The sequence below is a fragment of the Callorhinus ursinus genome, unplaced genomic scaffold (assembly GCF_003265705.2).
Source record: "Callorhinus ursinus isolate GAN/ISIS: 27379988/994484 unplaced genomic scaffold, GSC_fseal_2.0 scaffold29, whole genome shotgun sequence".
Taxonomy (NCBI): domain Eukaryota; kingdom Metazoa; phylum Chordata; class Mammalia; order Carnivora; family Otariidae; genus Callorhinus; species Callorhinus ursinus.
Window position 1 is genome coordinate 802831 of NW_027397091.1, and position 26240 is coordinate 829070.

At 51.4% G+C, this 26240-nt stretch overlaps 2 protein-coding genes across 7 annotated transcripts; one reads left to right on the plus strand and one right to left on the minus strand.

The window, feature by feature from the left end:
- Positions 1–5023: 5023 nt before the first annotated feature.
- Positions 5024–10115, minus strand: PCED1A (PC-esterase domain containing 1A). Of its 5 annotated transcripts, none has more exons than XM_025875955.2 (8): positions 10016–10115; positions 8930–9074; positions 8323–8402; positions 7976–8214; positions 7726–7876; positions 7362–7629; positions 5748–6023; positions 5024–5409 (listed from the first exon to the last, which is right to left on the minus strand). In XM_025875955.2, the coding sequence occupies exons 2-8, from the start codon at positions 9051–9053 to the stop codon at positions 5162–5164; spliced, it is 1386 nt and encodes a 461-aa protein (XP_025731740.1). In that variant the 5' UTR covers positions 9054–9074; positions 10016–10115; the 3' UTR covers positions 5024–5161. The 5 variants fall into 5 exon arrangements, with proteins under 5 accessions (XP_025731740.1, XP_025731742.1, XP_025731741.1 ...); XM_025875957.2 differs by lacking the exon at positions 10016–10115 and adding an exon at positions 9363–9766 and having other exon boundaries at positions 7362–7608; positions 7786–7876; XM_025875956.2 differs by lacking the exon at positions 10016–10115 and adding an exon at positions 9363–9766 and having other exon boundaries at positions 7362–7608.
- Positions 9842–24928, plus strand: VPS16 (VPS16 core subunit of CORVET and HOPS complexes). 2 transcript variants are annotated; one of them, XM_025876494.2, is made up of 24 exons: positions 9843–9977; positions 16334–16422; positions 16648–16745; positions 16827–16955; positions 17033–17177; positions 17316–17431; positions 17532–17654; positions 17786–17841; positions 18193–18282; positions 18392–18486; positions 18591–18667; positions 19135–19266; positions 19379–19506; positions 19643–19678; positions 19868–19976; positions 20146–20280; positions 20376–20484; positions 20576–20673; positions 20759–20866; positions 21201–21278; positions 21379–21548; positions 21628–21724; positions 22393–22496; positions 22612–24928. In XM_025876494.2, the coding sequence occupies exons 1-24, from the start codon at positions 9925–9927 to the stop codon at positions 22754–22756; spliced, it is 2520 nt and encodes an 839-aa protein (XP_025732279.1). In that variant the 5' UTR covers positions 9843–9924; the 3' UTR covers positions 22757–24928. The 2 variants fall into 2 exon arrangements, 1 of the variants encoding a protein (XP_025732279.1); XR_012374100.1 differs by lacking the exon at positions 21628–21724 and having other exon boundaries at positions 9842–9977; positions 22612–22750.
- Positions 24929–26240: the final 1312 nt, after the last annotated feature.

Consider the following 26240-nt stretch of genomic DNA (forward strand, 5'->3'; position numbering starts at 1 on the left):
TCCCAGCATTTCTGTAGAAATAAGCTGTTTTTAAAACTGGGATCAAGCCCTGCATCGGGCCTGCTTCTCTCTCTCCCGCTGCCCCTGCTTGTGTTCCTTCTCTCGCTCTCTGTCAAATAAATAAAAATCTTAAAAAAAAAAAAAAAAAACTCATACGGAAGGGGTGCCTGAGTGGCACAGTCAGTTAAGTGTCTGACTCTTGGTTTCAGCTCAGGTTGTGATCTCAGGGTCGTGGGATCTAGCCCCATGTAGGGCTCCATGCTCAGGGTGGAGTCTGCTTAAGGCTCTCTCTGCCCCTTCCCCCTGCTCGTGCTCTCTCTCTCTCTAAATAGCCTTAAAAAAACTCATACAGAAATGTAAAGGATCTAGAGTAGCCAAAATAACTTTGATAAAGAAGAACAAAGTTAGAGGACAAACATTACCTGACTTCCAGACTTACCGTAAAGCTGTAATAATCAAGAGAGTATGGTATTGGCATAAAGACAGACAAATAGATCAATGGAACAGAATATGGGGTCCAGAAATAGATCTATACATACATGTACAACAGATTTTCAACAAAGGTGCAAAGAGAATTTAGTGAGGAAATGATAGTCTTCAACAAATAGTGTTGGAATCTTTGGGTATTCATATGCAAAAAATGTCAATCACCTTGAACTATATATAAAAATTAATTCAAAATAGATCACAAACCTAAATGTAAAACCCCAAACCATAAACCTTCTAGAAGAAAACATACAGGAAAATGGTTGTGACCTTGGATTAGGCAAAGAATTCTTCGATATGACACCAAAAATATAATCCATTAAAGAAAAATAAACTGCCCCTGATCAAAACTAAAATTGTCCTTCAAAAGACACTGCTAATCAAAAGACAAGCCATGGAAGGAACAAGTATTGGCAAACCATACATCTCATAAAGGACTTGGATCCAGGATAAAAAGTTCTCAAAGCCCAGTGATAAGTTGTTTTTTTTTTTTTTTTAAGGGATGGGTGGAGAGGAGGAACAGTCTGAAAAGAAACTTTACCAAAGAAGATAAACAGATTGCCAATAAGCACAGGAAAAGACATTCAACTTCATTAGTAGTTATGGAAATGCAAAGTAAAACCACACTACCTACCTACCGTAATAGCTAAGATTAGAAAGACTAATACCAAGTGTTGATGAGGACGTCAGGGAACTGTATCCCTCACACACTGCTAGCCTGACTATAAAATGGGACAGCCACTGTGGAAGAATGTCAGTTTTTTTTTAAAGTTAAACATACATCCACTGCATGATCCAGCCATTTCATTCTAAGAAATGAAAACATATGTCCACACAAAGATTTGTGCATAAATGTTCATAGCAACTTTATTTGCAACAGGCAAAAACTAAAAATAACTCAAATGTCCATCAACAGGTGAACAGATAAACACTGGTACAGCCACACAATAGACTACTACTCAGCTGTAAAAAAGAGCGAGCTACTGATACACGTAACAACATGAATTTCCATGTTGTTCCCTCTATCTCACTAATTAGGCTGAGTGAAAGAAGCCAGGTTAAAAAAAGAGTACCTATCGAATGGTTCCATGTAAAATTCTGGGAAATACAAACTGATCTATAGGAACAGAAAGCAGATCAGTATCAGTGGTTCCTTGGTGTTGGAAGTAGGGAGATGTGAGGAGGTTGTGGGGAGAGAACAAGGGAAGGGTTTACAGGAGGCAAAGATAAATTTCATTATCTTGACTGCGATGGTTTCATGAATGTATACGTGTCAACATTTATGAAATTGTACATTTGAAATAGATGCAGTTTGAGTTACATCTCAATAAAGCAGGCTTTTTTTTTTTTAAGCATAGGTCCATTTTCTTGTAGTCAGAATTTATCTTTCACCAATGTACCTGATGGAGGTAAACACTAAAATGGACTCAACGCACAATCTGTGCAAGGAACTGGGCAATGTAACAGAAGGCAAGTTATCTGCTTTTGTTGGGAAACTTCCAGTTTGGTTAAAATGTTTTGAAAAAAAAAATTCCACTGATTTTGTTTTCTTGAAAGACTTATTTTCCTTGGAAAATAAAGGCTAGTATTCTTTTTAAAGATTTATTTATTTATTTATTTGAAAGAGAGAGAATGAGAGAGAGAGAGAGAGAGCACATGAGATGGGGGAGGGTCAGAGGGAGAAGCAGACTCCCTGCTGAGCAGGGAGCCCGACGTGGGACTCGATCCCGGGACTCCAGGATCATGACCTGAGCTGAAGGCAGTCGCTTAGCCAACTGAGCCACCCAGGCACCCAATAAAGGCTAGTATTACAACTGAAGAGCTCACGCATCTTTTACTACTTTCAGGAATATCTTGGTATGGCAAAGGAAAGGATATTGGAACTAAGATTCCAGGGGCTCCTGGGTGGCTCAGCCAGTTCAGCGTCTGACTCTTGATTTTGGCATGGGCCATGATCTTAGGGTTGTGGGATCCAGCCCCATGTTGGGCTCTGCACTCAGCACGGAGTCTGAGATCCTCTTTCTGCCCCTCTCCCTCTGCCCCTTCCCCTGCTCGCTCTCTAAAAAAATAAAATTTTTAAAAAGAACAAGATTCCATGAAAAAAAACACACACCAAGATTCCATGAATGAGAGGGAGTCTATGTAAGATTGTCTTTTTCTTTTTAAGATTTTATTTATTTGAGAGAGAGCGCGAGAGAGTACGAGCAGGGGGAGGGAGAGGGAGCAGCAGACTCCCCACTGAACAAGGAGCCAGACATGGGCTTGATCCCAGGACCCCGGGATCATGACCTGAGCCAAAGGCAGACGCCCCACCGACTGAGCCACCCAAGCGCCCCTATGTAAGATTGTCTTATTAAATGATTTGTCAATGGTCAAATATGGGTGGTTTTTGAGACAATGAAGTTTGAGTTCTGTCATGCTTAACTAGCAAAGTGTGCCTACATACTGGGGAAACGTAAGTCTCATCATTTTTACATCTCAAAACAAAGGCCAGGAAACATTGTAAATGTAAGTAATGACATGTATGTGGCTTCCCCCCCCTTTTTTTAAGATTTTGTTTATTTGACAGAGAGAGAGCACAAGAGCAGGAACACAAGCAGGGGGAGTGGGAGAGGGAGAAGCAGGCTTCCTGCCGAGCAGGGAGCCCGATATGGGACTCAATCCCAGGACCCTGGGATCATGACCTGAGCTGAAGGCAGACTCTTAACTATTGAGCCACCCAGGCACCCATATGTGGCTATTTTTTAAGTTTCTTGTTTCCCAATCATAACCGAATAAAATCTGTAAGAGAGAAGCCAAGGTCTTGTACCATAATATGCTTATGTGACCAAGTGAAACGAAAATAATTTATCTCCGTTTTGCTCTTGTGATAGATTTCAAGTCTATGTTGGGAAGCTGAAGGAAAGGTTATGAAACCCCCTGTGGGCAATGGGAGGAACTACATAGTGAAATGGGGTGGAGATGAGAAATGCAGAGGCAGAATGATAGGGATATGGAACATACTGAACAATCTCAAGGTTGCTTACGGAGTGAGAGTTCCAGAATTGGGATGGGGTTTGAAGGGAGTGGAAAAGACTAAGGAAGGATTGGTAGGGGAGGCGACAAGGAGTTTTTAGAGAACACAATGGCAAGCAACAGAGAGGGCTGGGTGAGACCGGGTAACTCATATTACTTTCTTCTCCTGTCAATTAGTCCAGGTGGACAGTTTTCTCCAGTGACACTGAGAAGCTCCAGAGTCAGAGGTGTAAAAGTGTCCAGACAGAAAAGGGTTTTGAAGAAAGGCAGAAAAGAGTGAACAAGAAGTTGGGCAAACTGAGGCAGCTGAAGAGGGCTGCTCCAAGGATGAGTTTTTGTTAACAAAAAGAAACAATTTTTTGCAACAATAACAAATCTAAAATCTTAACTCCCTAACAAAAGGCTTTTTTTTCCTATGTTCCCTTCCACTTTTTGTCTATACCAAAGAAACCCAAGCTTGTCTCTTTTGATTCTCAATTACCCTGTCAACGTTGCTCTCTAAAGGGTTTTATTAATTCACATTGTCTGTACCAGTTTCCCCAGCACCAGCGGGTTAATTAACAGCTTACTTTCATTTGCAAGAGTTAATTGCCAGCAACAGTCAACACTTTTCTCATCTGGTATTTCATCTCCTTTTGTGTGAGATATGATATCGTTTGCCAAGGTAAAATTTTAGTAACAAGTATGGAAACTCAATACAAGAAATCTGCGTCCCTCTCTTCCCTCCAATTCTACTTCAAGATGATTTAGTGTGTCTCCATGTTACCCTATTTTTCTGCCCCACAGCACCTGTCAGCTTACTGCCATGCTCCTTCCCCCCAACGCCACCATCTGGCCCACACTCCACCCCTGATGCTTAGTAGTATCACAAACCTAGGGTCAACACCACTTGTCAAAGCTGAAACCCTGTACTCTTTCTTAGCTTCCTTACAGTTTGTCACAGCATCTTACTACCCCCCAATCTTGGAATTCTCCCTCAGCGCCAAGTCCCACCCCCCGCAAATGAAGAGGTTGGTCTGTGTTCAGTTTGCTCTCCTTGTGCATTATATCTATTAAATAATGGATTTCTAATCAGTCTTCCACTTGAGTTTGGAAGCTTGTTTAGTTCCAACCACTTAATGAATGTCCACCCAGTGCCAAGAGTTGTACAGATAACTAAGATATGTGTACTTGTCCAGAAATAGATGAATGTTGAACATATACCTGAATGCATAACACCAGAAAATAGAGAATTCGCCAGATCCCAAATTCCAAATAAAATATTGACAGTTTCAACTCAGCCCTTGCTATCTTCCAATCCCACAGAGCAGCTGACAACAGGGGACCCCTCCGGATCTTTAAGCACACCTGTGTTCTGGTAAGGGTGGAAATGAGTGTGTGAGATAGCAGGAAGGACACGTTCAATGATTTTTAAATAGTGTGAGGTGAAAGGGCCAAGGCTGGAGAGGGCCCAGAGGCAGCTCCCCAACTCTTCAGATCATGGTTTGGGAAACCCATCCCCTCACACAGGAAGATGCCACTCTGTTCTTCCATGCCTTTATTAGTGACAGCAATGGACAAGAACAATGCCAGGCATAACAGACACCCTGACCCAGCACCGGGGGTGGCAAGCAGGCCCTGTAGGGCCACTGGCACATCCAGCCCCAGTCCAAGATCCAGTCTACCCAGGCCATGTCCCCGAATGGGCAGGAGGCTGTCTGTCCAGTTTGTTTGTGTGGATCAGTCTGTCTGAGTGTCTGAGCCGCTGCCTGCAGGGCCCCCCCATCCTCGGCACGTGGTAGGGGCTGTTGGGAGCACAGCGTGGCATCCCCCGGTGGACCACTGGGCCCCGGTGCTGACCATGGGGGATAGGGCCAGGGACTGGAGGTGGCAGGGGGCCAGGCACAAAGTTCACTCCAGGGCCACATCCTACAAAAGAACCAGCCATTATCAGAGAGCGGGCTTCTGACCAGGTGAGCCCAGCTCTGCCTCCGGGCAGCTTCAATCCTCCAGGCTGAGCTTCTCTGGGCTTCTGTTTCCCCATCTACGAAATGGCAACACCGCTTCCCCTACCACCAAACCAGCAAATTATGACAATCAATGAGTTAATTAACGAGTCTACAGACGTTGTTGTAGATCCAGCAGTGACTGGACCCAACCCTGGGGCACAAGGAGCTATCCAACTCTTCTCGGTCCGCTTGGGCACGTTGGGGCAGGCGCACAGGGAGGCTGGGAGAGGTGGGAGGGGAGGCTGCGGAGGCACCTACCTAAGTGGGATGACATCGAGAAGTCTTCTGTTGAATTATAATTGAAGAATTCGTGGGGTGGGAAAGGCTGGCCTGGGAAAAAAGGGGTGTCCTGGGGCAGGGGTGGAAACAGGGGAGGTGGCGAGGGCTGAGGAATGGGGTAGGGGAAAGGCATGGGAGGGGGCAGGGGAGAGAGCTGGGGTGGGGGCAAGGCCAGCTGCTCCCCGAAGTCTGGGGGCTGCCCATGGCTCCCCTGGAACGGATGATCCGGCTCTCGCCAGTCCTCAATCCACGGGTCTAAGAACGGGATGGTTGTTTGTTTTAGGCCTGAGAGCCAGGCCGCCCAGAATTCTGGTTGTCCACACTCTTAAACCTCTCTTCCCTCCTCCTGGAGAAAAGGGCCACCAGGCGGGGGCACCCTCTGCTTCCTACCCCGTCTTCTTCATTCTCTCTCATCTCAGGCCAAGCCCAGGGTACGTTCCTTCTTCCTGGCCTTTCTCAAAGTCACAGATCTGCCTCTGCCCTGACCTCATGCTTCCCTCTAGAGCCTTCTCCCTTTGTATGCCCGGTTCCTCTATCTGTAGCCTTTTCCTCTCCTAGCTCCTCCCCAAGGACCAACAAATGAGCCTGAGAAGTCTTCTCTCTAGACACCATGACACCCTCTCATGTTGTGGGTCTCACAACCCACAGCACCTCAGAGGTCTGCCAGAACCAAATTCACCAATCACATCCTCCCACCTAATTCCTCCTTTTCACATCCCTATTCCTGGACCTCCAAACTGAGTTCAGAAGACCGAAGTCACCACAAACTAGCCTTACAACCGTTAGAGCACCCCTCTCTTTGCTAGGGATTAGTTCTCATCTAAAAAACAAGGAAACCTAACCATTATATAGTCAAAGTCCTAATCCACCTCCTCACGGCTCCAACTCCTGGCTACCAAGTCCTTGTTTACCTCCGTGACATTCCTGGCCTCTTTGTGCCCTCACACCCTCTGGTGCTGCTATAAACAGCCTTCTGACATGACTTGTGCCCCCAACTCAACAAACACTACCCTGTAGGTACCATGTACAGAGCAATTGTGCTAGACACCAACGTCAAAAGGGATGAGCTGGCAACAAGGTAGGAACCTCGCCCTTTGTGGACATGATCCAGGGGGAAAGCAGACATGGAAACAATCAGCCACCATGCTCCTTTTGAGAGCAAGCAGGAACTGAGAGGCTTGACAGCACCAGCTGAGGGGCTTCTTTGCTTCTGCAACATCGCATGACTGCCCTTCCTCCATTTCCATCGTTCCACCCCCCCACCCCATGCCTGGCTAGAAGTCCCCGCATTTCTTCCCTACTCATCTGTGGGATAGGGGTCTTTTGACACACTGCCTTATGTGCTCAAAGCTTACATAAACTCACTCACATACAGAGATGACTATAAGCTAGACCATACGGAACCAGAACTTAGATCAAAACGTTGCTCCCGTGATCTCACCCCCCCCAGGGGATGAGAAAGGTGCACTCAGGAGCTACAACAATCCTTCAATAGGCCTCTACTCCGAGGACTCTGTCCTATTCTGTTTCTGAGCCCTATGCTCTAAGAACCCCCTCTGCATCACTCTCCTACTCCCTTGTGGTAGGGCTCACCAGAGGGATAGTCACGCTTGGGCAGCTCCACGCCCCAGGCGTCGGCCACGTGGGTCAGAAGCAAGTGTGAGAGGTGGCGGTGCGCATGTTGGTCCCAGTGGACACCGTCCCGGTGACGGTGCTGTACCGCATGCCGAAAATGAAAGTGGAGGTCGAGGACATCAAAGCAGTGGTCCCCGGCCAGTGTTGCACTGTAGAAGTTCCCTTCAACCACATCCCGCCGCAGAGACCCTGCCAGGGGCTGGAGCTGAGTAAGAAAGTGCAGCATCTAAGAGCCGCACAATGAAGCAGGGTCGGGAGGGAAGGCTCTCTGTCTACCAGTCAGCTGCCTCCTCCCCCATCCTGAAGGGCCTCAGTCACTTGCCTCTGGCAGAAGGAAACCCCCAGTGACACGCTCCCCCAAGGGCATGGCCATGTTCCACACCAGCAGGCACGAGTCTGGCAACACCTGGTCCATGCGCACAAACACCCGCTCCAGGTTCTCCCGGTAGCTCTCCATCGAGCAGCGGCCATACCTGTCGGACAGCACAGAGGGTGGGCAAGAGGACAGGGCGGATAGCCTCTGAGCCATACCTCCACCCCCAACCAGTATTTCCCTCTCCCCCCGCCCCAACCTGGAGAGATCCCAGAGGCAGGAGTTGATGATCACCAGGTCCGGGGCAGGCCCATATGTCAGCTCCTCCAGGACGCCCTCGAGGTACTCGGAGTAAACGCGGGTGAGGAAGTAGAAGCGCACAAGGTGGTGGCCAGAACCCGAGCAGAACTGGCGGACCTCCCGGTACTGCGTCCCGTTGTGTAGCTCGCCCAGCTGACCCCCAGCCACCAGCTGGTCCTGTTCAAAGCTCAGCTCCCCCTGCCCACCCCCCCCACCCAGCTGGTCAGACCCTGCCAGGGAGGAAGACCCTGCCAGGCCAGGGTCTGTGCCCACCCACCACTGGCGTGGCTACCAAGCTTCCCTCACCTTGGCTTTCAACTGGGCGGCTGTGAGCAGTGAGTCCCTCTGGAGCAAGAGCACCAGGTCCTTGTACACAGCCCGCTGGACTGCAGGGAGACAGAGATCCTGAGGCTAAAACAAGCCTCACCCCACCCTAGCTCCTCCCAAGTCCAGGCCTCCCATCTTCCCAAGGTTGGGGCTGCCCAACACCACCTCTATGGAGTTCATTAGAGAGGCAGGAGAAAAGGTGAGGTTAAAAAAATCCTGGTACTACCTCTGCCTTCTGACAGTGCACGACCCCCAACTTAGTACACAGTGGCCCAATCACCTGGCAGAAGTAAGTCGGCCAAGTCACCCAGGAGACAGACAACACAGTCCACTGCTCCCATGAAGGAAAGTATGGGAGGCTGTCAGGGAGGAAAATGCTGAGCAAGGATGGGGTAAAAAATGTGACAGACTACATTGGTCAGGACACCTGTGGACGGTTGCATGGGGAAATAAAAAACAGAAAATCTACTGGACTGGAACAGACTAGGGGTCAGAAAGGAGGTTTCGGATGGTGACAAAGGGTCCAGTCATAGAAAACAGACTGAAGGTGCGAGGCTGGGTAGTGTGAACCTAGAGGGGCACTCACTTGAGTCCCCCAAGATGACCACGAACTTGTTGTGTAGCAGCTGCTGGACTTCCGAGGCCTGGAGGTGGACCATGGCGCTTCGCAGGGGGAGGCGCGGCTCCTCGTTCTCCAGACAGAAGACCATGCCGCCGCTGCCAATGACGGGCTGCGGGGAGAGGCCACTAAGCCGTGCGCGGGCGGGGACTCAGGACAGGTCGGCCCCAGGGCCCGCCCCGGGATAAATGAGACCTGCGCCGGCCCCTCCCGGGCTGCTCAGGGCTACGGAGGCGAGGTGGCGGCGGCAGAGCGGGACCCATGGTGGGGACCGGAGGCGGGGGGTCGTCAGCCCGCGGGCCACCAGGGCACCAAGGCGCTTCCCGCGCGGCGCCGCCCTGAGCCCCGCCACGTGCCCGCCGCCGCCCCGCGCATGCGCGCGCCCGCTAGCGCCAATTACCGAGTCCCGGGGCTCCGCACTGTTCACCCACGCCCGGGGCAGGCCCGCGCACCGCGCGCCTCGCCCTCTGGGGGCTCCGGGCCTAGCCTCATGTTCCCGCGCCCCGGGAGGCCAGTCGGTTCTGCACAGCCCGCGCCCGGCGGAACCCGTGCGTCCCGGTTAGCCGTCGGTGCGCAGCCCGGAGCCCAGCGCTCTCCATGCGTGCGTCGCGGCGGCCCCGACGGCGCCTCGGGCCTTGGGGCCCCGGGCGGCGACGCTCACAGCTTCCACTTCCGGTCACCCATGTCCCGCCCTGCGCGACCCCCGGCGCCCGAGGAGACAGGAAGGTGGCGGGGGTGGCCGCGGCGGCGGGCAGGGGCCAGGGCCGGGCCCACCCGGGCGGGCACGAGGCCCGGGTGTGGGCGGGGGCGCGGCGGCGGCCGAGTGCAGCTGCCCACAGTGGTGATGGCCGTGGCGGCAGCCTCGCCACGTGACCCGGACGGGCGGAAGCGGAAGTGTCGGCCCGGAGCCCGTGCTAGGCGGGTGTCCCCTCGGCGCTCCCCAGCCGCCGCCTGCACTAGCCATGGACTGCTACACGGCGAACTGGAACCCGCTCGGGGACTCTGCCTTTTACCGGTGAGCCGCCCCGCCCTGCCGCCCACGGCCCGGCTTACCCAGCTCGCCCGCCGGCTTGAGTCTTCGGGCGGAGCCGGCGGCGCGCGCCCCCGTCACTGTGGGCGCTGGGGTCCGCCCCTAGCCGGCTCTCCCCCGGCGTCTACCACTTAACGCACAGCGGCCTAATGACCAGGGGGCCGGGCCTTCCCCAGCTCCAGGAAGGAAACTGAGGCAATCACACCGCGGTCACACGAGTAGGGGCAGAGCCCAGAGCTGAAGCTCAGATCTGTCAGCCTCCGAAAGGATGCTCAGATCACGTTGAGGGAGACGGCCTGCGGGTGACAGCGAGTGTCCAGTCTCCTGCGGGGTAGTGCTGCCAAAGTCGGACTACAGGGGCGCTCCGCGGGAGGCGGGATCGCACGGCGGGTGGGGTAACAGCAAACTAGGAGAAGGGGGCGAATCCGGGGGCCCCGCGAGTGAGGATACTCAGCCCTCTCACGGGACTCGTAGAGTCCTAAACGATTGAAGTGAAGTGTAAACCGATCACATCATTACCCTGATAAGGATTTTTCAGTGGCGTCACTTCTTTGTAGGGTAACATACAAACTCCTATTGGAACATCTGTAAGTCAGCCTCTATTTGTCTCCAGCTCCTTCTGCCCCCCTCCTACCCAAGTCTTGCATTCTAGTTGCACAGAATTATAGGACCCCAGTACACCACAGTGTTTCATGGCTTCCCGTGTTTGCAACCAGCCTGCAGTTCCTTCTGTAGGTACTGCCATTGCCCTCTATCTCACTGAAGAATTTTTGCTCATCTTTCAGGGCTTAGTTCAAGGGTTCTTTCTAAAATCTTCCCTGACCCATTTCCGGTGGAATCAGCTGACTTTCCTTTGGGCCTCATGGGCCCAGTGTTATGGTCTGTTATGAATAGCACAGTAGGGCAATATTTGCATAGGATTCTTCTGCTAAACTAAGTTCCTCGAGGGCCAAGACTATGTTTATCTATGTTCAATGCATCTTTAGAACAGTGCCTGTTATGTAGTAGTTGCCCAATAGTTTTAAAAATACTTTATTGGTTTCGACTAAAGGTTATGAAGATATTGCACTGGGGTCGTATTTCAATACAAAGTACTCTTTTGTGTTAGTGAAACTATACCGTTGTTACTCACATATTAAAACTTTTCAGTGTAATTTTTGATACACAGAATGTCAGCTCTTAACACTTCCAAGAAGGACAAATGCTTTGTGGCAATTTTTAGAGATCTGTTGCATTTGCTGTTTATTCATAATTCTTATCTCTTATAAATATGCATATGAAATATGCAGTATGAAAAAAATGCCAAAATTTAATTAAAAAGCAGTAAGGTCAGTAGGAAGTAACAACGATTTCAACTGTTTTTGTGGAGAAGGTATGCCATTTGACAAAAGTAGCCATGTAACTTAGTGTTTCATACATCATACACTTTTAAAAATATGACCTTATATTACTTTGGAAAATACATGTTGCCTACAAAAGTTTGTTAAGCCAGAGAATGCTAAAGACAATTACCTCGTTACCACAGAACTCCTGTTTTTCACATGCAGTCTTAGCTTTGTTGATACACCAGAAAAGATTTAAATGCGAGTAAGTGTTGAGTGCATGCCATAGACATGACCTGTCTGGCTAGCCATCTTTCCTGTCCTGTGCTGACAGGAAGAGTAGAGGTCTAAGCCTTGCTGTGGAGGGAGGATGTGTGATTTTTGATAATGGCTGTTGAGCCGTTCTGTGTGCTAGACACTATGTTAAGTATTTTATATGTATTAACTTGTTTGTCTCACGACAAACCTCCTAGTCTATTATACTCCCTTAGGACCTTATAGCTCTCCTTTTACAGGAGAGGTAGGTATCGTTATTAGCCCCATCTTACTAAATAGGGAAACTGAGGCACAGAGAGGTTAGGTGGCCAGGTTACACAGCTGGTAAGTGGTGGAGCCAGGCTTTGAATCCAGTGTTCTTCTAGAACCTGTGTTAAACCGTAGGGTTTTTGGTTGTTGTTGCTGTTTTTAACAGGAAAATATAGCATATTCTAGCTTCACCAGAGTGGAAATATTTTAAATGCAGGTATTTGGTTTTATTCCTATTTGTGCATAGCTTTATGCCAGGACGTGTTCCAGTAAGTAAATGAATGATACAGGCATTGCATTTCGAGTCCTGTCTGCAGGACGGGATTCTTTTGTGTTGGAAGTAATGTTCTGGAAAGCTCACTGAATTTGGGAAGGAAACGAGCGGGCATGGTTACTAGTTCTGATAGGGCTCCAGAATTTAAGCCATTTTTATCTTGAAAACCAAACTTGGATTAATCCTGTTTATTAATTTTGCCCAACCCTTTGCAGGGCTGAATGTGTATCAACCAATAAAAAGACATGGACCCTGTCTGCTCTCATAGAGCTTATAGCCAGCAGGAGAGACAGTTGATAAACATTAATGACTCAGTATTTGTTTAATCATAATCACTGTAAAGGAGAGCTATAAGGTCCTAAGAGAGTATAATAGACTAGGAGGTTAGAGGTAAAGAAGACTTAATGAAGGAAACAATAATGCCTCGTCCAGGAGATGAGTCAATGTAGGTGCAGGGAGTGTGTTGGAAAAGAGCATATACAAAGGTCCTGAGGCTGGAAAGACTAGGACACTCTCAATCATCTAAACAAAGAGAGCCAGTGTGGCTGGATTGCCAGGGGTGTATGTGTTTGTGTGTGTGTATGTGTGTGTAAATAAGGAAGTTCCTTTTGGAAAGAGCAAGCAACAGGCCAGGGAGAAGTTGAAGATGGGGAACACTGGGGCAGTGATGTTGGAAATAGAAGGGGATGCGTCAGAAGAGTATTTAGGGAACAAAATCAAAGGAGATTGTCATGGGTTGCACTGGGTAAGAAGGAGGTAGAGCAAGGAATTGAGGATGACTGGATTTTTGGCTTAAGATGAGAAAGGAGAGTGAGTTTTGTGGGGAAGGGGTTAGCTTGGTTTTGGACACATTGCTTCAGGTGCTTTAGTAGAAACATCCCTTATGTTAAGGGAAAGGAGACAAGATACATTATGTACTCCTGAAACTCTTCTTAGAAGAGAGATTTGACTATTTTAGTAGGGTTTTTTTGGGGGGGGGCACATATAAGTACAAACATTTTTTTAAGATTTTATTTTTAAATAATCTCTACACCCAACGTGGGGCTCAAACTTACACCCCCAAAAGCAGGAGTCACACGTTCTACTAACTGAGCCAGCCAGGTGTCTCTAAACGTGAACATTTAAAAAAAGTTGTGGTTAGGGGCGCCTGGGTGGCTCAGTCAGTTGGGCATCCGACTCTTGATTTCGCCTCAGGTCATGATCTCAGGGTTGTGAGATCAAGCCCCGCGTCAGGCTCCCTGCTCAGTGGGGAGTCTGCTTGAGAGTCTCTCTCTCCCTCTCCCTCTGCCTCTCCCCCAGAAATAAAAAATAAGTCTTTAAAGATGGTGGTTAAATATACATAACGTAAAATTTACTACCTTAACCTTCTAAAGAATAGTCCAGTAGTGTTAAGTATATTCATGTTGTACAATGAAATCTCTAGAACTTTTTCATCTTGCAAAATTGAAATTCTATAACCATTAAATAATAACTCCCCATGTTCCGCCTCCCCCAGCCACCATTCTGTTTTCTGTTTCTATGAATGTGACTATGGTAGAGAGTGGAAGCATACAGTATTTGTCTTTTTGTGACTGGTTTATTTCACTTAGCATACTGTCCTGTCCTCAAGGCTTATCCATATTGTAGCCTGTATCAAAATTTCATTCCTTCTTAAGGCTAAATAATATTGTACATATATAACACATTTTATTTATGCAATATTCCATGAATGGATACTTGGGTTACTTCTATCTCATGGCTATTATGAATAATGCTGCTATGAACATGGGTGTACAAATGTCCCTTTGAGACTATTTTCAGTTTATTGGATATATACCCTGAATAGAATTGCTGGATCACATGTAATTCTGTGTTTATTTATTTGAAGAACCATCAGACTCTTCCTTGGCAGCTACACCATTTTACATTCCACCAACAATGTACAGGAGTTCTTTAGTAGTATTTATTTTTATTTTTTAAAGACTTTATTTTTAAGTAATGTCTGCACCCAATGTGGGGCTCGAACTCACAACCTTAAGATCAAGAGTTGCACGCTCCACCAGCTGAGCCAGCCAGGCGCCCCAATAGTATTTATTTATTCATTTATTTTTGAAGATTTTATTTATTTATTTGACAGAGACAGCGAGAGCAGGAACACAAGCAGGGGGAGCGGGAGAGGGAGAAGCAGGCTTCCCGCGGAGCAGGGAGCCCGATGCGGGGCTCGATCCCTAGACCCTGGGACCACGACCCGAGCCGAAGGCAGACGCTTAACGACTGAGCCCCCCAGGCGCCCCTGGGAGTGGTTTTTATTGGAGTTCTTATGCATTCATAGATCAATTTGGAATGTTTCTCCAGGTTTTCTGTATCTTTGAGTAAACTTTGATTTCATTTTTTTTAACTTTTTTTTTTAAGATTTTATTTATTTTTGAGAGAGAGAGAGAGAGAACGAGCACAAGTACAAGCAGGGGGAGGGATAGAGGGAGAAGCGACTCCCAGCTGAGCCGGGAACCCGATGAGGGACTCAATCCCAGGACCGTGAGATCATAACCTGAGCCACCTAGATGTCCCTCTTTCAAGTTTTTATTTAAATTCCAGTTCATTATCTTATAGTGTAATGTTAGTTTCAGGTGTAGAATTTAGCGATTCGTCACTACAGAAAACACCTGGTGCCCATCTCAGCGGTGCCCTCCTTAATTCCCATCACCTATTTAACCAACCCCCCCCACCCCAGCCCCACCCCCTGCCCACCCCCCTCCCGTCACCCTCAGTTTGTTCTCTATAGTTAAGAATCTGTTTCCTGGTTCACCTCTCTTTCCCCCCACCCCATGATTGTATTTTGTAAAAACTTTTGTTAGGTTTATTCTTGCATATCATCATTTTATTGCTGTCATGATTCGGGTCTTTTAAAGTCATATTCTAATTGATTCTTGCTATGATATATAAAATTTTTCAGTATAGGGCGCCTGGGTGGCTCAGTTGGTTAAGCGACTGCTTTCGGCTCAGGTCATGATCCTGGAGTCCCGGGATCGAGTCCCGCATCGGGCTCCCTGCTCAGCAGGGAGTCTGCTTCTCCCTCTGACGCTCTTCCCTCTCGTGCTCTCTGGCTCTCATTCTCTCTCTCTCTCAAATAAATAAATAAAATCTTTAAAAAAATAAAAAAATAAAATTTATCAGGATAGAAAATATGTAGATTTTTGTTGATCGCTCTTCTGAGCTCTTTTGTTCATTATTCCATAGCCTGCTTTGGATTTTCTGAGTAGACAATCACTTTATTTGTGAATAGCAGCAAACTCACTCCTTTTCCAAAATATAAACCTCTTTTTATTTTTTTTTCTTAAATTATTTTGCTAGAACCCCAAGAAGAATGTCAAATAGAAGATAATGGTAGGCATCTTTCGGATTCTTAATCAGGAAGGCCCCCGAAATGATACTGGAGGAAACACTCCCCTTAAATGCTGCCTTCTCTTGGCTTCCTGGGATAGGACCCACTCCTTTTCCATCCCTTGTCCCCACCTCCAGCCTTCAAATGATGGCATGCCTTAGGCCTGCTACTCCGTCTTCATGCCACACACACTCTTGGCGACCCACGCCCATCTCAGATTGCAGTCATCTCGTGCCAGCTTGTGATTTCTGTTACTCCCATAAGCTGAGCATTCAGAGATTGACATCTCTAGCCCAGGACTCTGTCCCCCCAGCTCTGGAGTCACCGAAGAGCTCCTCTGGGGTTTCTTTCAAGTACTTGCTAACTAACTCAGTGCCTCTAAAACGGAGATCGTTATCGACAAGCGTTGAGGGGGACCCCTGGCTGGACAACCTGCTTTGGTGTTAAAAACCAGAAATAGAAGAAAGCCTGCCTGCCCTGCGAGACCCTCCTTAGAGGATCTGATTTCCTCCTAATGCAGGCCCAAGCCAGCCACCCCACCCTAGTCCCACCTCAGTTTTAGCCCTGGATATTGACCACGTAGCCTGTCTCTTGTGCCAGGAGCTCCTGCCATCCTTGGACACTTGCCCAACGAACCACGTCCTGCCCTGCCAACACCCTCTGCTCCGTTACCTGCTGTCCCTAAGCATGCATGTGGTCAGTTGCCCGAGCTGTCTCTAGTCATCGCCCTCTCCCACCTGTGGGGGGCCTCGACTGCCCTGTGAAGGACAAATGGAAGCTTTAGGGGTTCCTGTGGGCTCACTCCATCTGGACACAGGGTCATGAGGAGGCTAATTTCTGCTTGCCTCTGTGTGGGCAGGAAGTATGAGCTGTACAGCATGGACTGGGACCTGAAGGAGGAACTCAGGGACTGCCTGGTAGCCGCTGCGCCCTATGGGGGCCCCATTGGTATGTCACCCCTCTGCCACTGCATGTTCTGGGACAATGGGGTGAACTCGAGGTGCACGACGCCTGGGGTCCTTGCTGTCAGGTGGTTCTTGCTAACGTGGCCACCCCTCTTCCCCCCCATTTCTCACCCCCTGCTGAGATGCTTTAAATTTTGGTTCTCCTGAAGCTTGCTTCATATGGGGTGGGCCTGGGGAGCTGGACAGAAAATCTCTTCTTCAACTACAGCACTGCTGAGGAACCCGTGGCGGAAGGAGAAGGTGGCCAGCGTACGGCCAGTGCTTGAGATCTACTCTGCTTCTGGCCTGCCTCTGGCCAGTCTGCTGGTGAGCACCCCTGATCCCCACTGGGGTTAGGCTGGGTCTGTGTCCCAAGGACAGCCTCAGGAACCTCCATCTCCTCTGCAGTGGAAGAGTGGGCCTGTGGTGTCCCTAGGCTGGTCAGCTGAGGAGGAGCTGCTCTGCGTGCAGGAAGATGGTGTAGTGCTGGTCTACGGGCTTCATGGCGACTTCCGGAGACACTTCAGCATGGGCAATGTAGGGGCTGCAGGGGGCTGGGGAAAGGGATGGAGTCTGGGACTCTGGCTCCCTCAACCCATGGCCCCTCTCCCCAGGAGGTGCTCCAGAACCGGGTTCTAGACGCCCGGATCTTCCATACTGAGTTTGGTTCGGGGGTGGCCATCCTCACTGGGGCCCACCGCTTTACGCTCAGCGCCAACGTGGGTGATCTTAAACTTCGCCGGATGCCGGAGGTGCCAGGTGAGCCCTGATATTCCTGAGACAGTCACTCAGCACCCACAGACGTGCCTCCAGACTGGGGGCGGGGGCGGGGGGGGCAAGAGAGGCAGAAGCTGTGGGCTCTGGTCATCCTGAAGTTGTCCCCTTCCCCGGCTGCAGGTCTGCAGAGCGCACCCTCATGCTGGACCACACTGTGCCAGGAGCGAGCTGCACACATTCTTCTGGCCGTGGGGCCTGATCTTTACCTCCTCGACCATGCAGCCTGCTCGGCAGTGGTGAGGGCCCTGAGTGGGTGTGAAATGGAAGGCAGGGAGTGGAGGAGGCAGTGGGGGAAGCTCCGAGAAAACATCTGGTGTCCTCCCTGGCCTGTCCCAGACGCCCCCTGGCCTGGCCCCCGGAGTGAGCAGCTTCCTGCAGATGGCAGTCTCCTTCACCTCCCGACACCTGGCACTCTTCACAGACACGGGCTACATCTGGATGGGGACGGCATCACTCAAGGTGTGATCCTGGGACAACATGGGGGCACCCTGCCTTACCCAGGAAAGATCTGTTAGCCGTAGGGGAAAGGGCTTTTTAACCAGACTGGTGACTACCGGGACAGGGCCGTGATGTTCCCTGCACCCTTTCAGGAGAAGCTGTGTGAGTTCAACTGCAACATCCGGGCCCCCCCCAAGCAGATGGTCTGGTGAGGATGGGGGTGTTGTGTTGGGGGCGGGCGCAGCCTTGTTTCCTGGGACACCTTGATTCATCTTGTCTACTGGCCAAGCCAGGTGGAGCTTGCATCTTATCATCTCTGCCAGTGCATGCTTGAGGGAAACCCCTGCCCCGCTGTGGGCCCCCGATGCCCCTGGGAGCTGACAGCACAGGGGGAGAGGGAAGCAGATGTTGGTCAGAGGAATGGGTTAAGGGGCAGCACGCATGTGCAGGGCTGTCCCAAGGCAAAGCAATGTAAGCAGTGATGTGGGAAGGTGGGAGAAGTGTCTGTGGGCCCAGGGTCCTGTATGTGTCCTGGATGTATGTGTGATGCTGCCCACAGGTGCAGCCGTCCTCGGAGCAAAGAGAGGGCTGTCGTGGTGGCCTGGGAGAGGCGGCTAATGGTGGTGGGTGATGCACCTGAGAGCATCCAGTATCCTTGGAGGGCTGCCTGCAGGGGGGTGGGAGGGGAAAGGAGGAGAGGGAGGGTCACCTCCCCCGCCGCATTTCCGTGTGCTCTTGGGAACCTTGACCAAGCTCAGGTTTGTGCTGGATGAAGATTCCTACCTGGTGCCTGAGCTGGATGGGGTCCGCATCTTCTCTTGTAGCACCCACGAGTTCCTGCATGAGGTTCCAGGTGAGGCCCTCACCGGGTACCATGGGACCCAGGGCAGGATCAGGGCATCGAGGCAGTGCTGAGGATTCCCTGCCTTCCCAGTACTCACCAACACTCTCTCCTAGTGGCCAGCGAGGAGATCTTCAAAATTGCCTCGATGGCCCCTGGAGCACTGTTGTTGGAGGCCCAGAAAGAGTACGAGGTAAAGCCCTAGGCTTCTCTCCCTGGATCCCAGGATGTTCTTCTCCTTCCCTTTTGTAATTGGCTCAGCCCCATGCCCCTGGCTGGGCAAGGCAGACTCAGCCAGGTGCCACTTGTCGAGAGGAGTCCAGGCAGGACACTGGGCTGGGGAGAGCCAGCTCAGGTAGACTGAAGTGACATGGTGTCCTCCATGTGGTGATGGGGAGATGCAGGGAACCCCTACTATCCCCAGCCCAGGCACCAATCAGGGCCACCATCAAGGCCCCTTGCCAGCAATTGTGGGCGGATATGGCGGGGGATGTATGGGTACCTCGGGTGGACTGTGGGCTAAGGGAGTTTGGGCTTTGGCCTCTGCAGCCCCTCCATACCAGCCCATTTGAACCACAGCCCAGAGGGGTGGGGGGACCAGACATGGGGGTGTTCTCTGTCATATTACCCCATCCCCGGCACCCCTCCCCCACCCCCTAGAAAGAGAGCCAGAAGGCAGATGAGTACCTACGGGAGATCCAGGAGCTGGGGCAGCTGACCCAGGCCGTGCAGCAGTGCATCGAGGCTGCGGGACATGAGCATCGGCCAGACATGCAGAAGAGTCTGCTCAGGGTTGGCCTGGCCAGTGGTGCTGGGGAGTGGGGTGCTGGGCAGGGGGGGTGCCCTAGCAGGAGGGGTGGGGCAAACGGTATGATCTCCTCTGTCACCCTGTGGCTCTTCTCAGGCGGCCTCCTTTGGAAAGTGTTTCCTCGACAGATTTCCACCTGACAGCTTTGTGCGCATGTGTCAGGACCTGCGCGTGCTCAATGCCATTCGGGACTACCACATCGGGATCCCCCTCACTTATAGCCAGTATCCTCAAACGAGCTGCAAGGATGTTTACAGTCAGTGGTGGTGGGGGAAGGGGAAGGGGCTGAAGATGCTGCCTGCAAGTCCTTGGCAAATAGGGCTCATACCCCAGCTGGATCCTTAACCAAGTAAAATGCAGATACAAGCAGCTCACCATCCAGGTGCTGTTGGACAGGTACAGCAAGCCCCAGGGTTGTGGGAGGAGGGCTCTATGTGGGCAGGTGTTATAGCCCCTGGTGGGTTCTTGTGGTCATTGCTCACCCATTTCTTTGAGAGCTGGGAGGCCTGAGTTACAGGCTGGGCCACTCTGCCCTCTCTTTCTATCCCACCTCACCCCCATACGTTTTATCCCTTTGCCTGCCAGGCTGGTGTTGAGGAGGCTTTACCCTCTGGCGATCCAGATCTGTGAGTACCTGCGCCTTCCTGAAGTACAGGGTGTCAGCAGGATCCTGGCCCACTGGGCCTGCTACAAGGTGAGGACGTAGGGTGGGCTTCAAAGTCATTTAGAGGATTCCAGGCCCCCATGGGATGTGGGAAATACAAAGTGTAGAGCTGAAGGGGGATGTCCTGATCCAGGGCCAGTGGGGTCAGGGGGGTGAAGGGTGAGATCCAGCTGTGTGTGACAACCCCCCCCATCTGCAGGTGCAACAGAAGGATGTGTCCGACGAGGATGTTGCTCGGGCCATTAACCAGAAGCTGGGGGACACGCCAGGCGTCTCTTACTCTGACATTGCTGCGCGGGCCTATGGCTGTGGCCGCACGGAGCTGGCCATCAAGGTGTGGGCGCCCAGCCCTCCCCAGATGCTCTGACACTGGTATTTGAGGCCCCCAGTCCAGCTCCTTCTCTCTGTGCCTTTCTCCCCACCCCACAGCTGCTGGAGTATGAGCCACGCTCTGGGGAGCAGGTACCCCTTCTCCTAAAGATGAAGAGAAGCAAATTGGCACTGAGCAAGGCCATCGAGAGTGGAGACACTGATCTGGGTAAGCAGGGTTTGAGAGAGGGCAAGGCTGGAGCCCCTGGGCTAAGCACGGGGCCGGGCCAGAGTCCCCACACCACCTTATCGTTCCTTAGTGTTCACGGTGTTGCTGCACCTGAAGAATGAGCTAAACCGAGGAGACTTTTTCATGACTCTTCGGAACCAGCCCATGGCCCTGAGTTTGTACCGACAGGTGTGTGCCCTGGGCAGGGGTGGGGCTGGAATCTCCTGAGCCCCTGAGCTGGCCTTGCTGACTGACTGCCTGTCCATGGCCCCAGTTCTGTAAGCATCAGGAGCTAGAGACATTGAAGGACCTTTACAATCAGGATGACAACCACCAGGAGTTGGGCAGCTTCCACGTCCGAGCCAGCTACGCTGCAGAGGAGGTCTGAGGTCCACAGAGTGGGTGGGGCCTGTGGGCTGGGCTGGCTGCTGGTCGGGCTCCTTCTCCAGGCATCTGGGCCTCCTCTCTGGTACACACCCCATCTGGTCCTCACTGTTGCGGGAGAGTCTGAGAAGATACGAGGCCAGGATGGTGGTCAGTCCCGGGGAGCTCGCGTCCCCTCTAGGGACACTGGGGTGGTGTTCCCAGCGGCTAAGGCTGGCCCTAGCGACCCCGGTCGCCCAGGGGGCAGGGATCGGGGAGAGAAGTGTAGCCCAAGTAGGGAAGGCTGATTTCCTTGGTGCCGTGAGCTCAGGCTTCCCTGCTTGCCCCTGTAGCGTATCGAGGGGCGAGTCGCGGCTCTGCAGACGGCAGCTGACGCCTTCTACAAGGCCAAGAATGAGTTCGCAGCCAAGGTTTGCCTTACTCTTTTCTGAGAACCTCCTCTGCTCCCAGTCTTGCCTCCTTGTCCCTGTTGGCCCCATCCGGCCCCATGTGGCCTCATCTCTGCCCCAGGCCACGGAGGATCAAATGCGGCTCCTGCGGCTGCAGCGGCGCCTGGAAGATGAGCTGGGGGGCCACTTCGTGGACCTGTCTCTGCATGACACGGTCACCACCCTTGTCCTTGGCGGCCACAGCAAGCGCGCGGAGCAGCTGGCACGTGACTTCCGCATTCCGGACAAGAGGTAAGTGAGGCTCGGGCGCGGGTAGGTCCTGGGACTGCCCACCCGCCCCGCAGCACCTGCGAGCCCAGCTTCCCTGCAGGCTCTGGTGGCTGAAGCTGACCGCCCTGGCAGATCTGGAAGACTGGGAGGAGCTAGAGAAGTTTTCTAAGAGCAAGAAATCGCCCATTGGCTACCTGGTGAGGCAGGGGCCCTGCGTCCACCCCACGCCCAGGGGGAGTAGCCCTGGGGAGGGGACCAGGCCCAGAGACGGGCAGATGGCCCTTTCCTGCATCTGTTCAGCCCTCCTGCATAGTTAGCACACTCGTGGGCCAGGTCTGTGGGCAGGTGGGCTCGGGTTAGCCCACAGATGTTGGCCGGAGAAGGAATGAGCTGCTCTCCCCAAGGAGGCCCACTGCCGGCACCGTGTGCCAAAGGGAAAGTCTTGTGGGAGCAGGGGGTGGAGGGGCACCAGGGGGGGCATGTTCGGGAGGCAGTGGACGAGACTGAGGGGGATTGTTTTCTGTGGCAGGTGGTTCAGTGGTGTGGCAGGTAGGTGGGATAAGGGCAGCCGTGAGAGAAAACACGGGCCCTGAGAAGGCAGGGGACTCCTATTGCGAGAGGGTAGCCTCGGATGATGGAGTGGCCGCATGGACAAGGCTCTAACAGATCTGTGGCATACGTGGCTCCTGCCCTGAGACTGCTGAGATCACAACTGTTGTACGTGTGTCGGGGCGGGGGTAGGACGAGGTTATGCACGCTGAAGGGCGAATGAAACACACAAGGACCATGCGTCCATGGGGCTTTTGCTCATAAGAGGACAGGAAGGCGCTGCCTTATCTTCTCCTTCTCCCCACCTTCTCCTAAGCCCTTTGTCGAGATCTGCATGAAGCAACACAACAAATATGAGGCCAAGAAGTATGCCTCCCGCGTGGGTCCTGAGCAGAAGGTCAAGGCCTTGCTTCTCGTTGGGTGCGTCGGCTGAGAGCCCTGTGGGTGCTGGGTGGCTGAACCAGGGGGCTGATGAGGGGCACGGTCTGTGCCCTCGGGCAGCCTGACACCATCTCCCCTCCTGCTCAAACCACAGGGATGTGGCTCAGGCCGCAGATGTGGCCATTGAGCACCGGAACGAAGCAGAGCTGACTCTTGTGTTGTCCCACTGCACTGGAACCGCAGACGCGGCCACAGCCGACAAGATTCAGCGGGCTAGGGCACAAGCCCAGAAGAAGTGAAGGGCTCACTCTGCACGTCACCCTGCACTCTAGGTCTGGCAGAAGCGTCACTGCTTATCCAGCTTCTTTAGAGCTGAGCTAAGCTGAGGAGCTGGGGTGGGGTGGGAGCCAGGGATCTGATTGTAAATAAAGTTGGGACATTTTAGAGCACTTGTTGCATGCAGTCCAGCCTAAGGGAAAGCATGCTGGAGGCAGAACCATCCAGACGCTTCGGCAAAACTCCGTGTGTTTGATTGTGTTGGGGCTGGAGGGGGAGCTCCTCAGCGATATTTACAAGAGACCTGCCCCTCTCCACAGTTACGGAAGACGGTCCTGTAACTAAGCTCCCAGCCCCTAGGAAGATTACGGGGAGCTGTGCAGAACTCCAGCAGCAGCCCCTCAAGAGCCAATCTGAAAAGCATTATACACATACACACAAGAACCATGCTAAACACTTCACCATTGCTATTTCATTTATTCCGTAAGACAGCCCTGTGAGATGGGTAACATCACCCCATGTTACAGAAGAGGAGATTGAGGACTGAGGAGGTGTGGTAACAGGGAGTATATGGCAAAACTGGGATTTGAAACCCGATGGCGCTTGTGGGGGTCTCAGAGCTTCTCAGCTATTGTGACAGAAGAGGCATGCCTGAAATCGGGCCCTCTGAGTGGAGGAGCCCGAGGAAGGCCCCTGTTCGCACTACAGTAAGGGTTGGAGGGCCGATGAGCGTGTGGCCAGTGTGTTGGAGGGTTAGAGAAAGAGCCTTCACGAACCACGCCCACCTAACAGTGGGGAGCAACTCCTACGTGGTCTCGGGGCTGACGAGAAAAGGAAGACGGAACATCTCAATTCTGCCAAGGAAGAACTACAAACGAGCGACGCCTGGCTCTACCTGACCCCGAACAGAGGCTCCATCCCCATCAGCAGCAGTGCTTTCTTGGCCCTGCAGACGCCCATCTCTGGCCTTCAGCATACAGTCCGGTTACGTGAGCTTCATGGCCTGTGCCCCCACCCAACACTGAGGGCATTTCCTTTTCCTCTTTTTGGGCCGTTCGTCTAGAAGGAGGACAAAGGAGGAAACCAAAGCCCAGAGGGAGGGCAGGCCTTCCTGGAGCTTCTGGTTTTCCCCTGTTAATGCCTTTACAGTTGACTTGCAATGAGTGCCTGAAAAGAGTGAGAGACTCGGGGCCTGGTAAGCTGTTTCTTTTTCTTCTTCTTCCTCCACCTGATTTGTAACTTTGAATTTGAAACTTTGAATACCTTCCAAGGGGATATACATCACATTGTAAAACAGCCATTTATTATGCTCACCTCTTACTACATGGTTCAAGAATCTGGACAGGATAAAATGGTGGTTTGTGTCTGCTCCACATAATTGGGACATCAGCTAGAAGACTCAAAGGTGGGGGGATGACCTGATAGCTGGGGGCCGAAATCATCGGAAGGATTGGCAACTCACAAGTCTGGCTGCTGAAGCTGGTTGTTGACTGGAACCTTAGCCGGGGTTGTCGGCCAGGCACCTACAACCCAGCAGAGCTCACAACATGGCGTTCAGCTTCCAAGGGCAGCATCCCAAGAGAGCTGGGCAGAACTGTACTGCCTTGCCCAACCTAGCTTTGAGTCGCACAGGGCCACTCAATACCTGCCACATTCTGTTGGTCAGGGCAGTCCCACCCCATTTCAAGTGGAGATCGACTCCATCTCTTGGTAGGGGAGAGGCGAGGCTCTGGAAGAGTGTATAGAACTGGCAATGTGGCCAGTTTTTGGAATCACAGATAGGCAAAGCCGCTCAGCCTTCTATCACAGAAATCAGCAGACCTCCAGGGAGAGGAAGAGAGATCCCAATAGTAGGTTCATTGTTTGGGACTCTTTTCCTCCCCAACCTTGCTTTCACAATTCCTCACTGCCCTGGCAGCGCTTTGATGCCTTTCAAAAATGTTATCTCCAGTTTTTCTAGCTGTTCTCAGTGGAAAAGGGTTGAGACTATAGAACCCAATGTGCCCTCTCTGGAAAGGGTGCCCTGAGTACTGCTTTGAGAATGTACACAATAAAAAGTCTGTACCCCCAAGTCACATGCCCCATATATACTCCTGCGATGTGCAAACATTAAGCACTGGACGTGGGAAGTTTTAGAAATACGTGAGAAAAAATAATGATGACATACAAATAAAGTGATTACAACTTCGTAAGAAGTGTGTATGTGGGGTAGAAGCACCAGAGTCCAACAGGAGAGTTGTCTGAAAAAGGCAGTGTACTTTTTTGTAAAGTTAAACCCTGATTTCCCCCCCAACATTTTATCACAAAAACTTTCAGACAAAAAAAAAAAACAAACTTTCAGACATACAGCTAAGTTGAAAGAATTTTATGGTGAACACCTGTATACCCACCACCTAGATTCCGCCATTAGTATTTTACTATATTACTTTATCACACATCTCTCCATCCCTCTATTCATCTTACTTATCCACCTTATTTTTGATGACTTCAAACTAAGTCGCAGTCCTTAATACACTTCCCTCTAAATACAGAATTTCAGTGACTAGAGGCTAGGATAAGGACTTGGGGACCTTTCTTCTAGTTGAGGATATCATCAGTAGCAGCCCTGGAGTGAGAGTCAGTCAAAGGCCTTCTCAAGATAAGGGGGCTGCAATCTCTTAGGTACAAAGCTCCAGCTAATGACCCTAGGAAGTAGAACAGTGGCTTGGAAAGACACTTGGCTTTCATTTACTCCAATTTTCTATCTTATTGTCTTGCTTTATTTTCATTACAGCATTTAGGACATTTTCTTTTCCCTTGTTTGTTTATTGTCTGTCTCCCATCCAGAATGTAAATTCCTGAGAGCAGAGACCTTTTCTGTCATTCCCTGCTGTGTCCAGCACACGGTTTGTACTCAATATTTGTTGAGCGAATGATTCATTGTTCCATTTACTACATGGAGAAAGAGGCCCAGAGAGGGGAAGTGATTACCTATGAAACAAGAGTCCTTTACCCCCATCCTCCAGCTCTTCTTCAGTCCAGTCCTTTTCTCAAACCCTGTGACTCCTTGGGGTGCTTGTGGCGTGGCTCACAAATGTCTACCTGTAGGTATATGCTCCAGTTAGCTGGACTTAAAGCAGGACTAGGAGCAGGGCTTCAGCCTCCCACATGGGTGGGCCTGAGTATAGAAAGCCTGCCTCCCCACTGCCTCGGTCCTCCTCTCTTATTCTGTCCTCTTCGAAGACAGCCCTTTGCCCTATGATGATGGGGCAAAAGTGTGGAAACCCTGGGCATCAGGTGAGGTGGGGAGGCTGGGCAGCTTTCCACACATGGGCAGATGAGGATGGGACTCTGTTCTCTCCCACGGGAAATGGTCTGCGTGGTTACCGAGCTGAACTCTCCTTCCCAGAGTCTCCAGGATGGGATACCCAAGACCTTGCCTCTCCTAGGTCTGAGGTTCTCTCACCGCCCCCCCACCACAAATGCTCTGACCACATTGCTGCTGTCTCATGAAGAGAAGGAACTGCA

What these genes read in the sequence shown, in the direction of transcription:
- PCED1A (XM_025875955.2), bottom strand. Translation starts at nt 9,053, where the DNA reads ATGGTCTTCTGTCTGGAGAACGAGGAGCCGCGCCTCCCCCTGCGAAGC. An exon ending in GGTCATCTTGGGGGACTCAA is followed by an intron (nt 8,403 to 8,929) that starts GTGAGTGCCCCT and finishes GTCTCCCTGCAG; the next exon opens with TCCAGCGGGCTGTGTACAAG. An exon ending in CAAGCGTGACTATCCCTCTG is followed by an intron (nt 6,024 to 7,361) that starts GTGAGCCCTACC and finishes TCCCGTTCTTAG; the next exon opens with ACCCGTGGATTGAGGACTGG.
- VPS16 (XM_025876494.2), top strand. Translation starts at nt 9,925, where the DNA reads ATGGACTGCTACACGGCGAACTGGAACCCGCTCGGGGACTCTGCCTTT. An exon ending in TGGGGACGGCATCACTCAAG is followed by an intron (nt 17,655 to 17,785) that starts GTGTGATCCTGG and finishes GCACCCTTTCAG; the next exon opens with GAGAAGCTGTGTGAGTTCAA. An exon ending in AAGGCCTTGCTTCTCGTTGG is followed by an intron (nt 22,497 to 22,611) that starts GTGCGTCGGCTG and finishes CTCAAACCACAG; the next exon opens with GGATGTGGCTCAGGCCGCAG.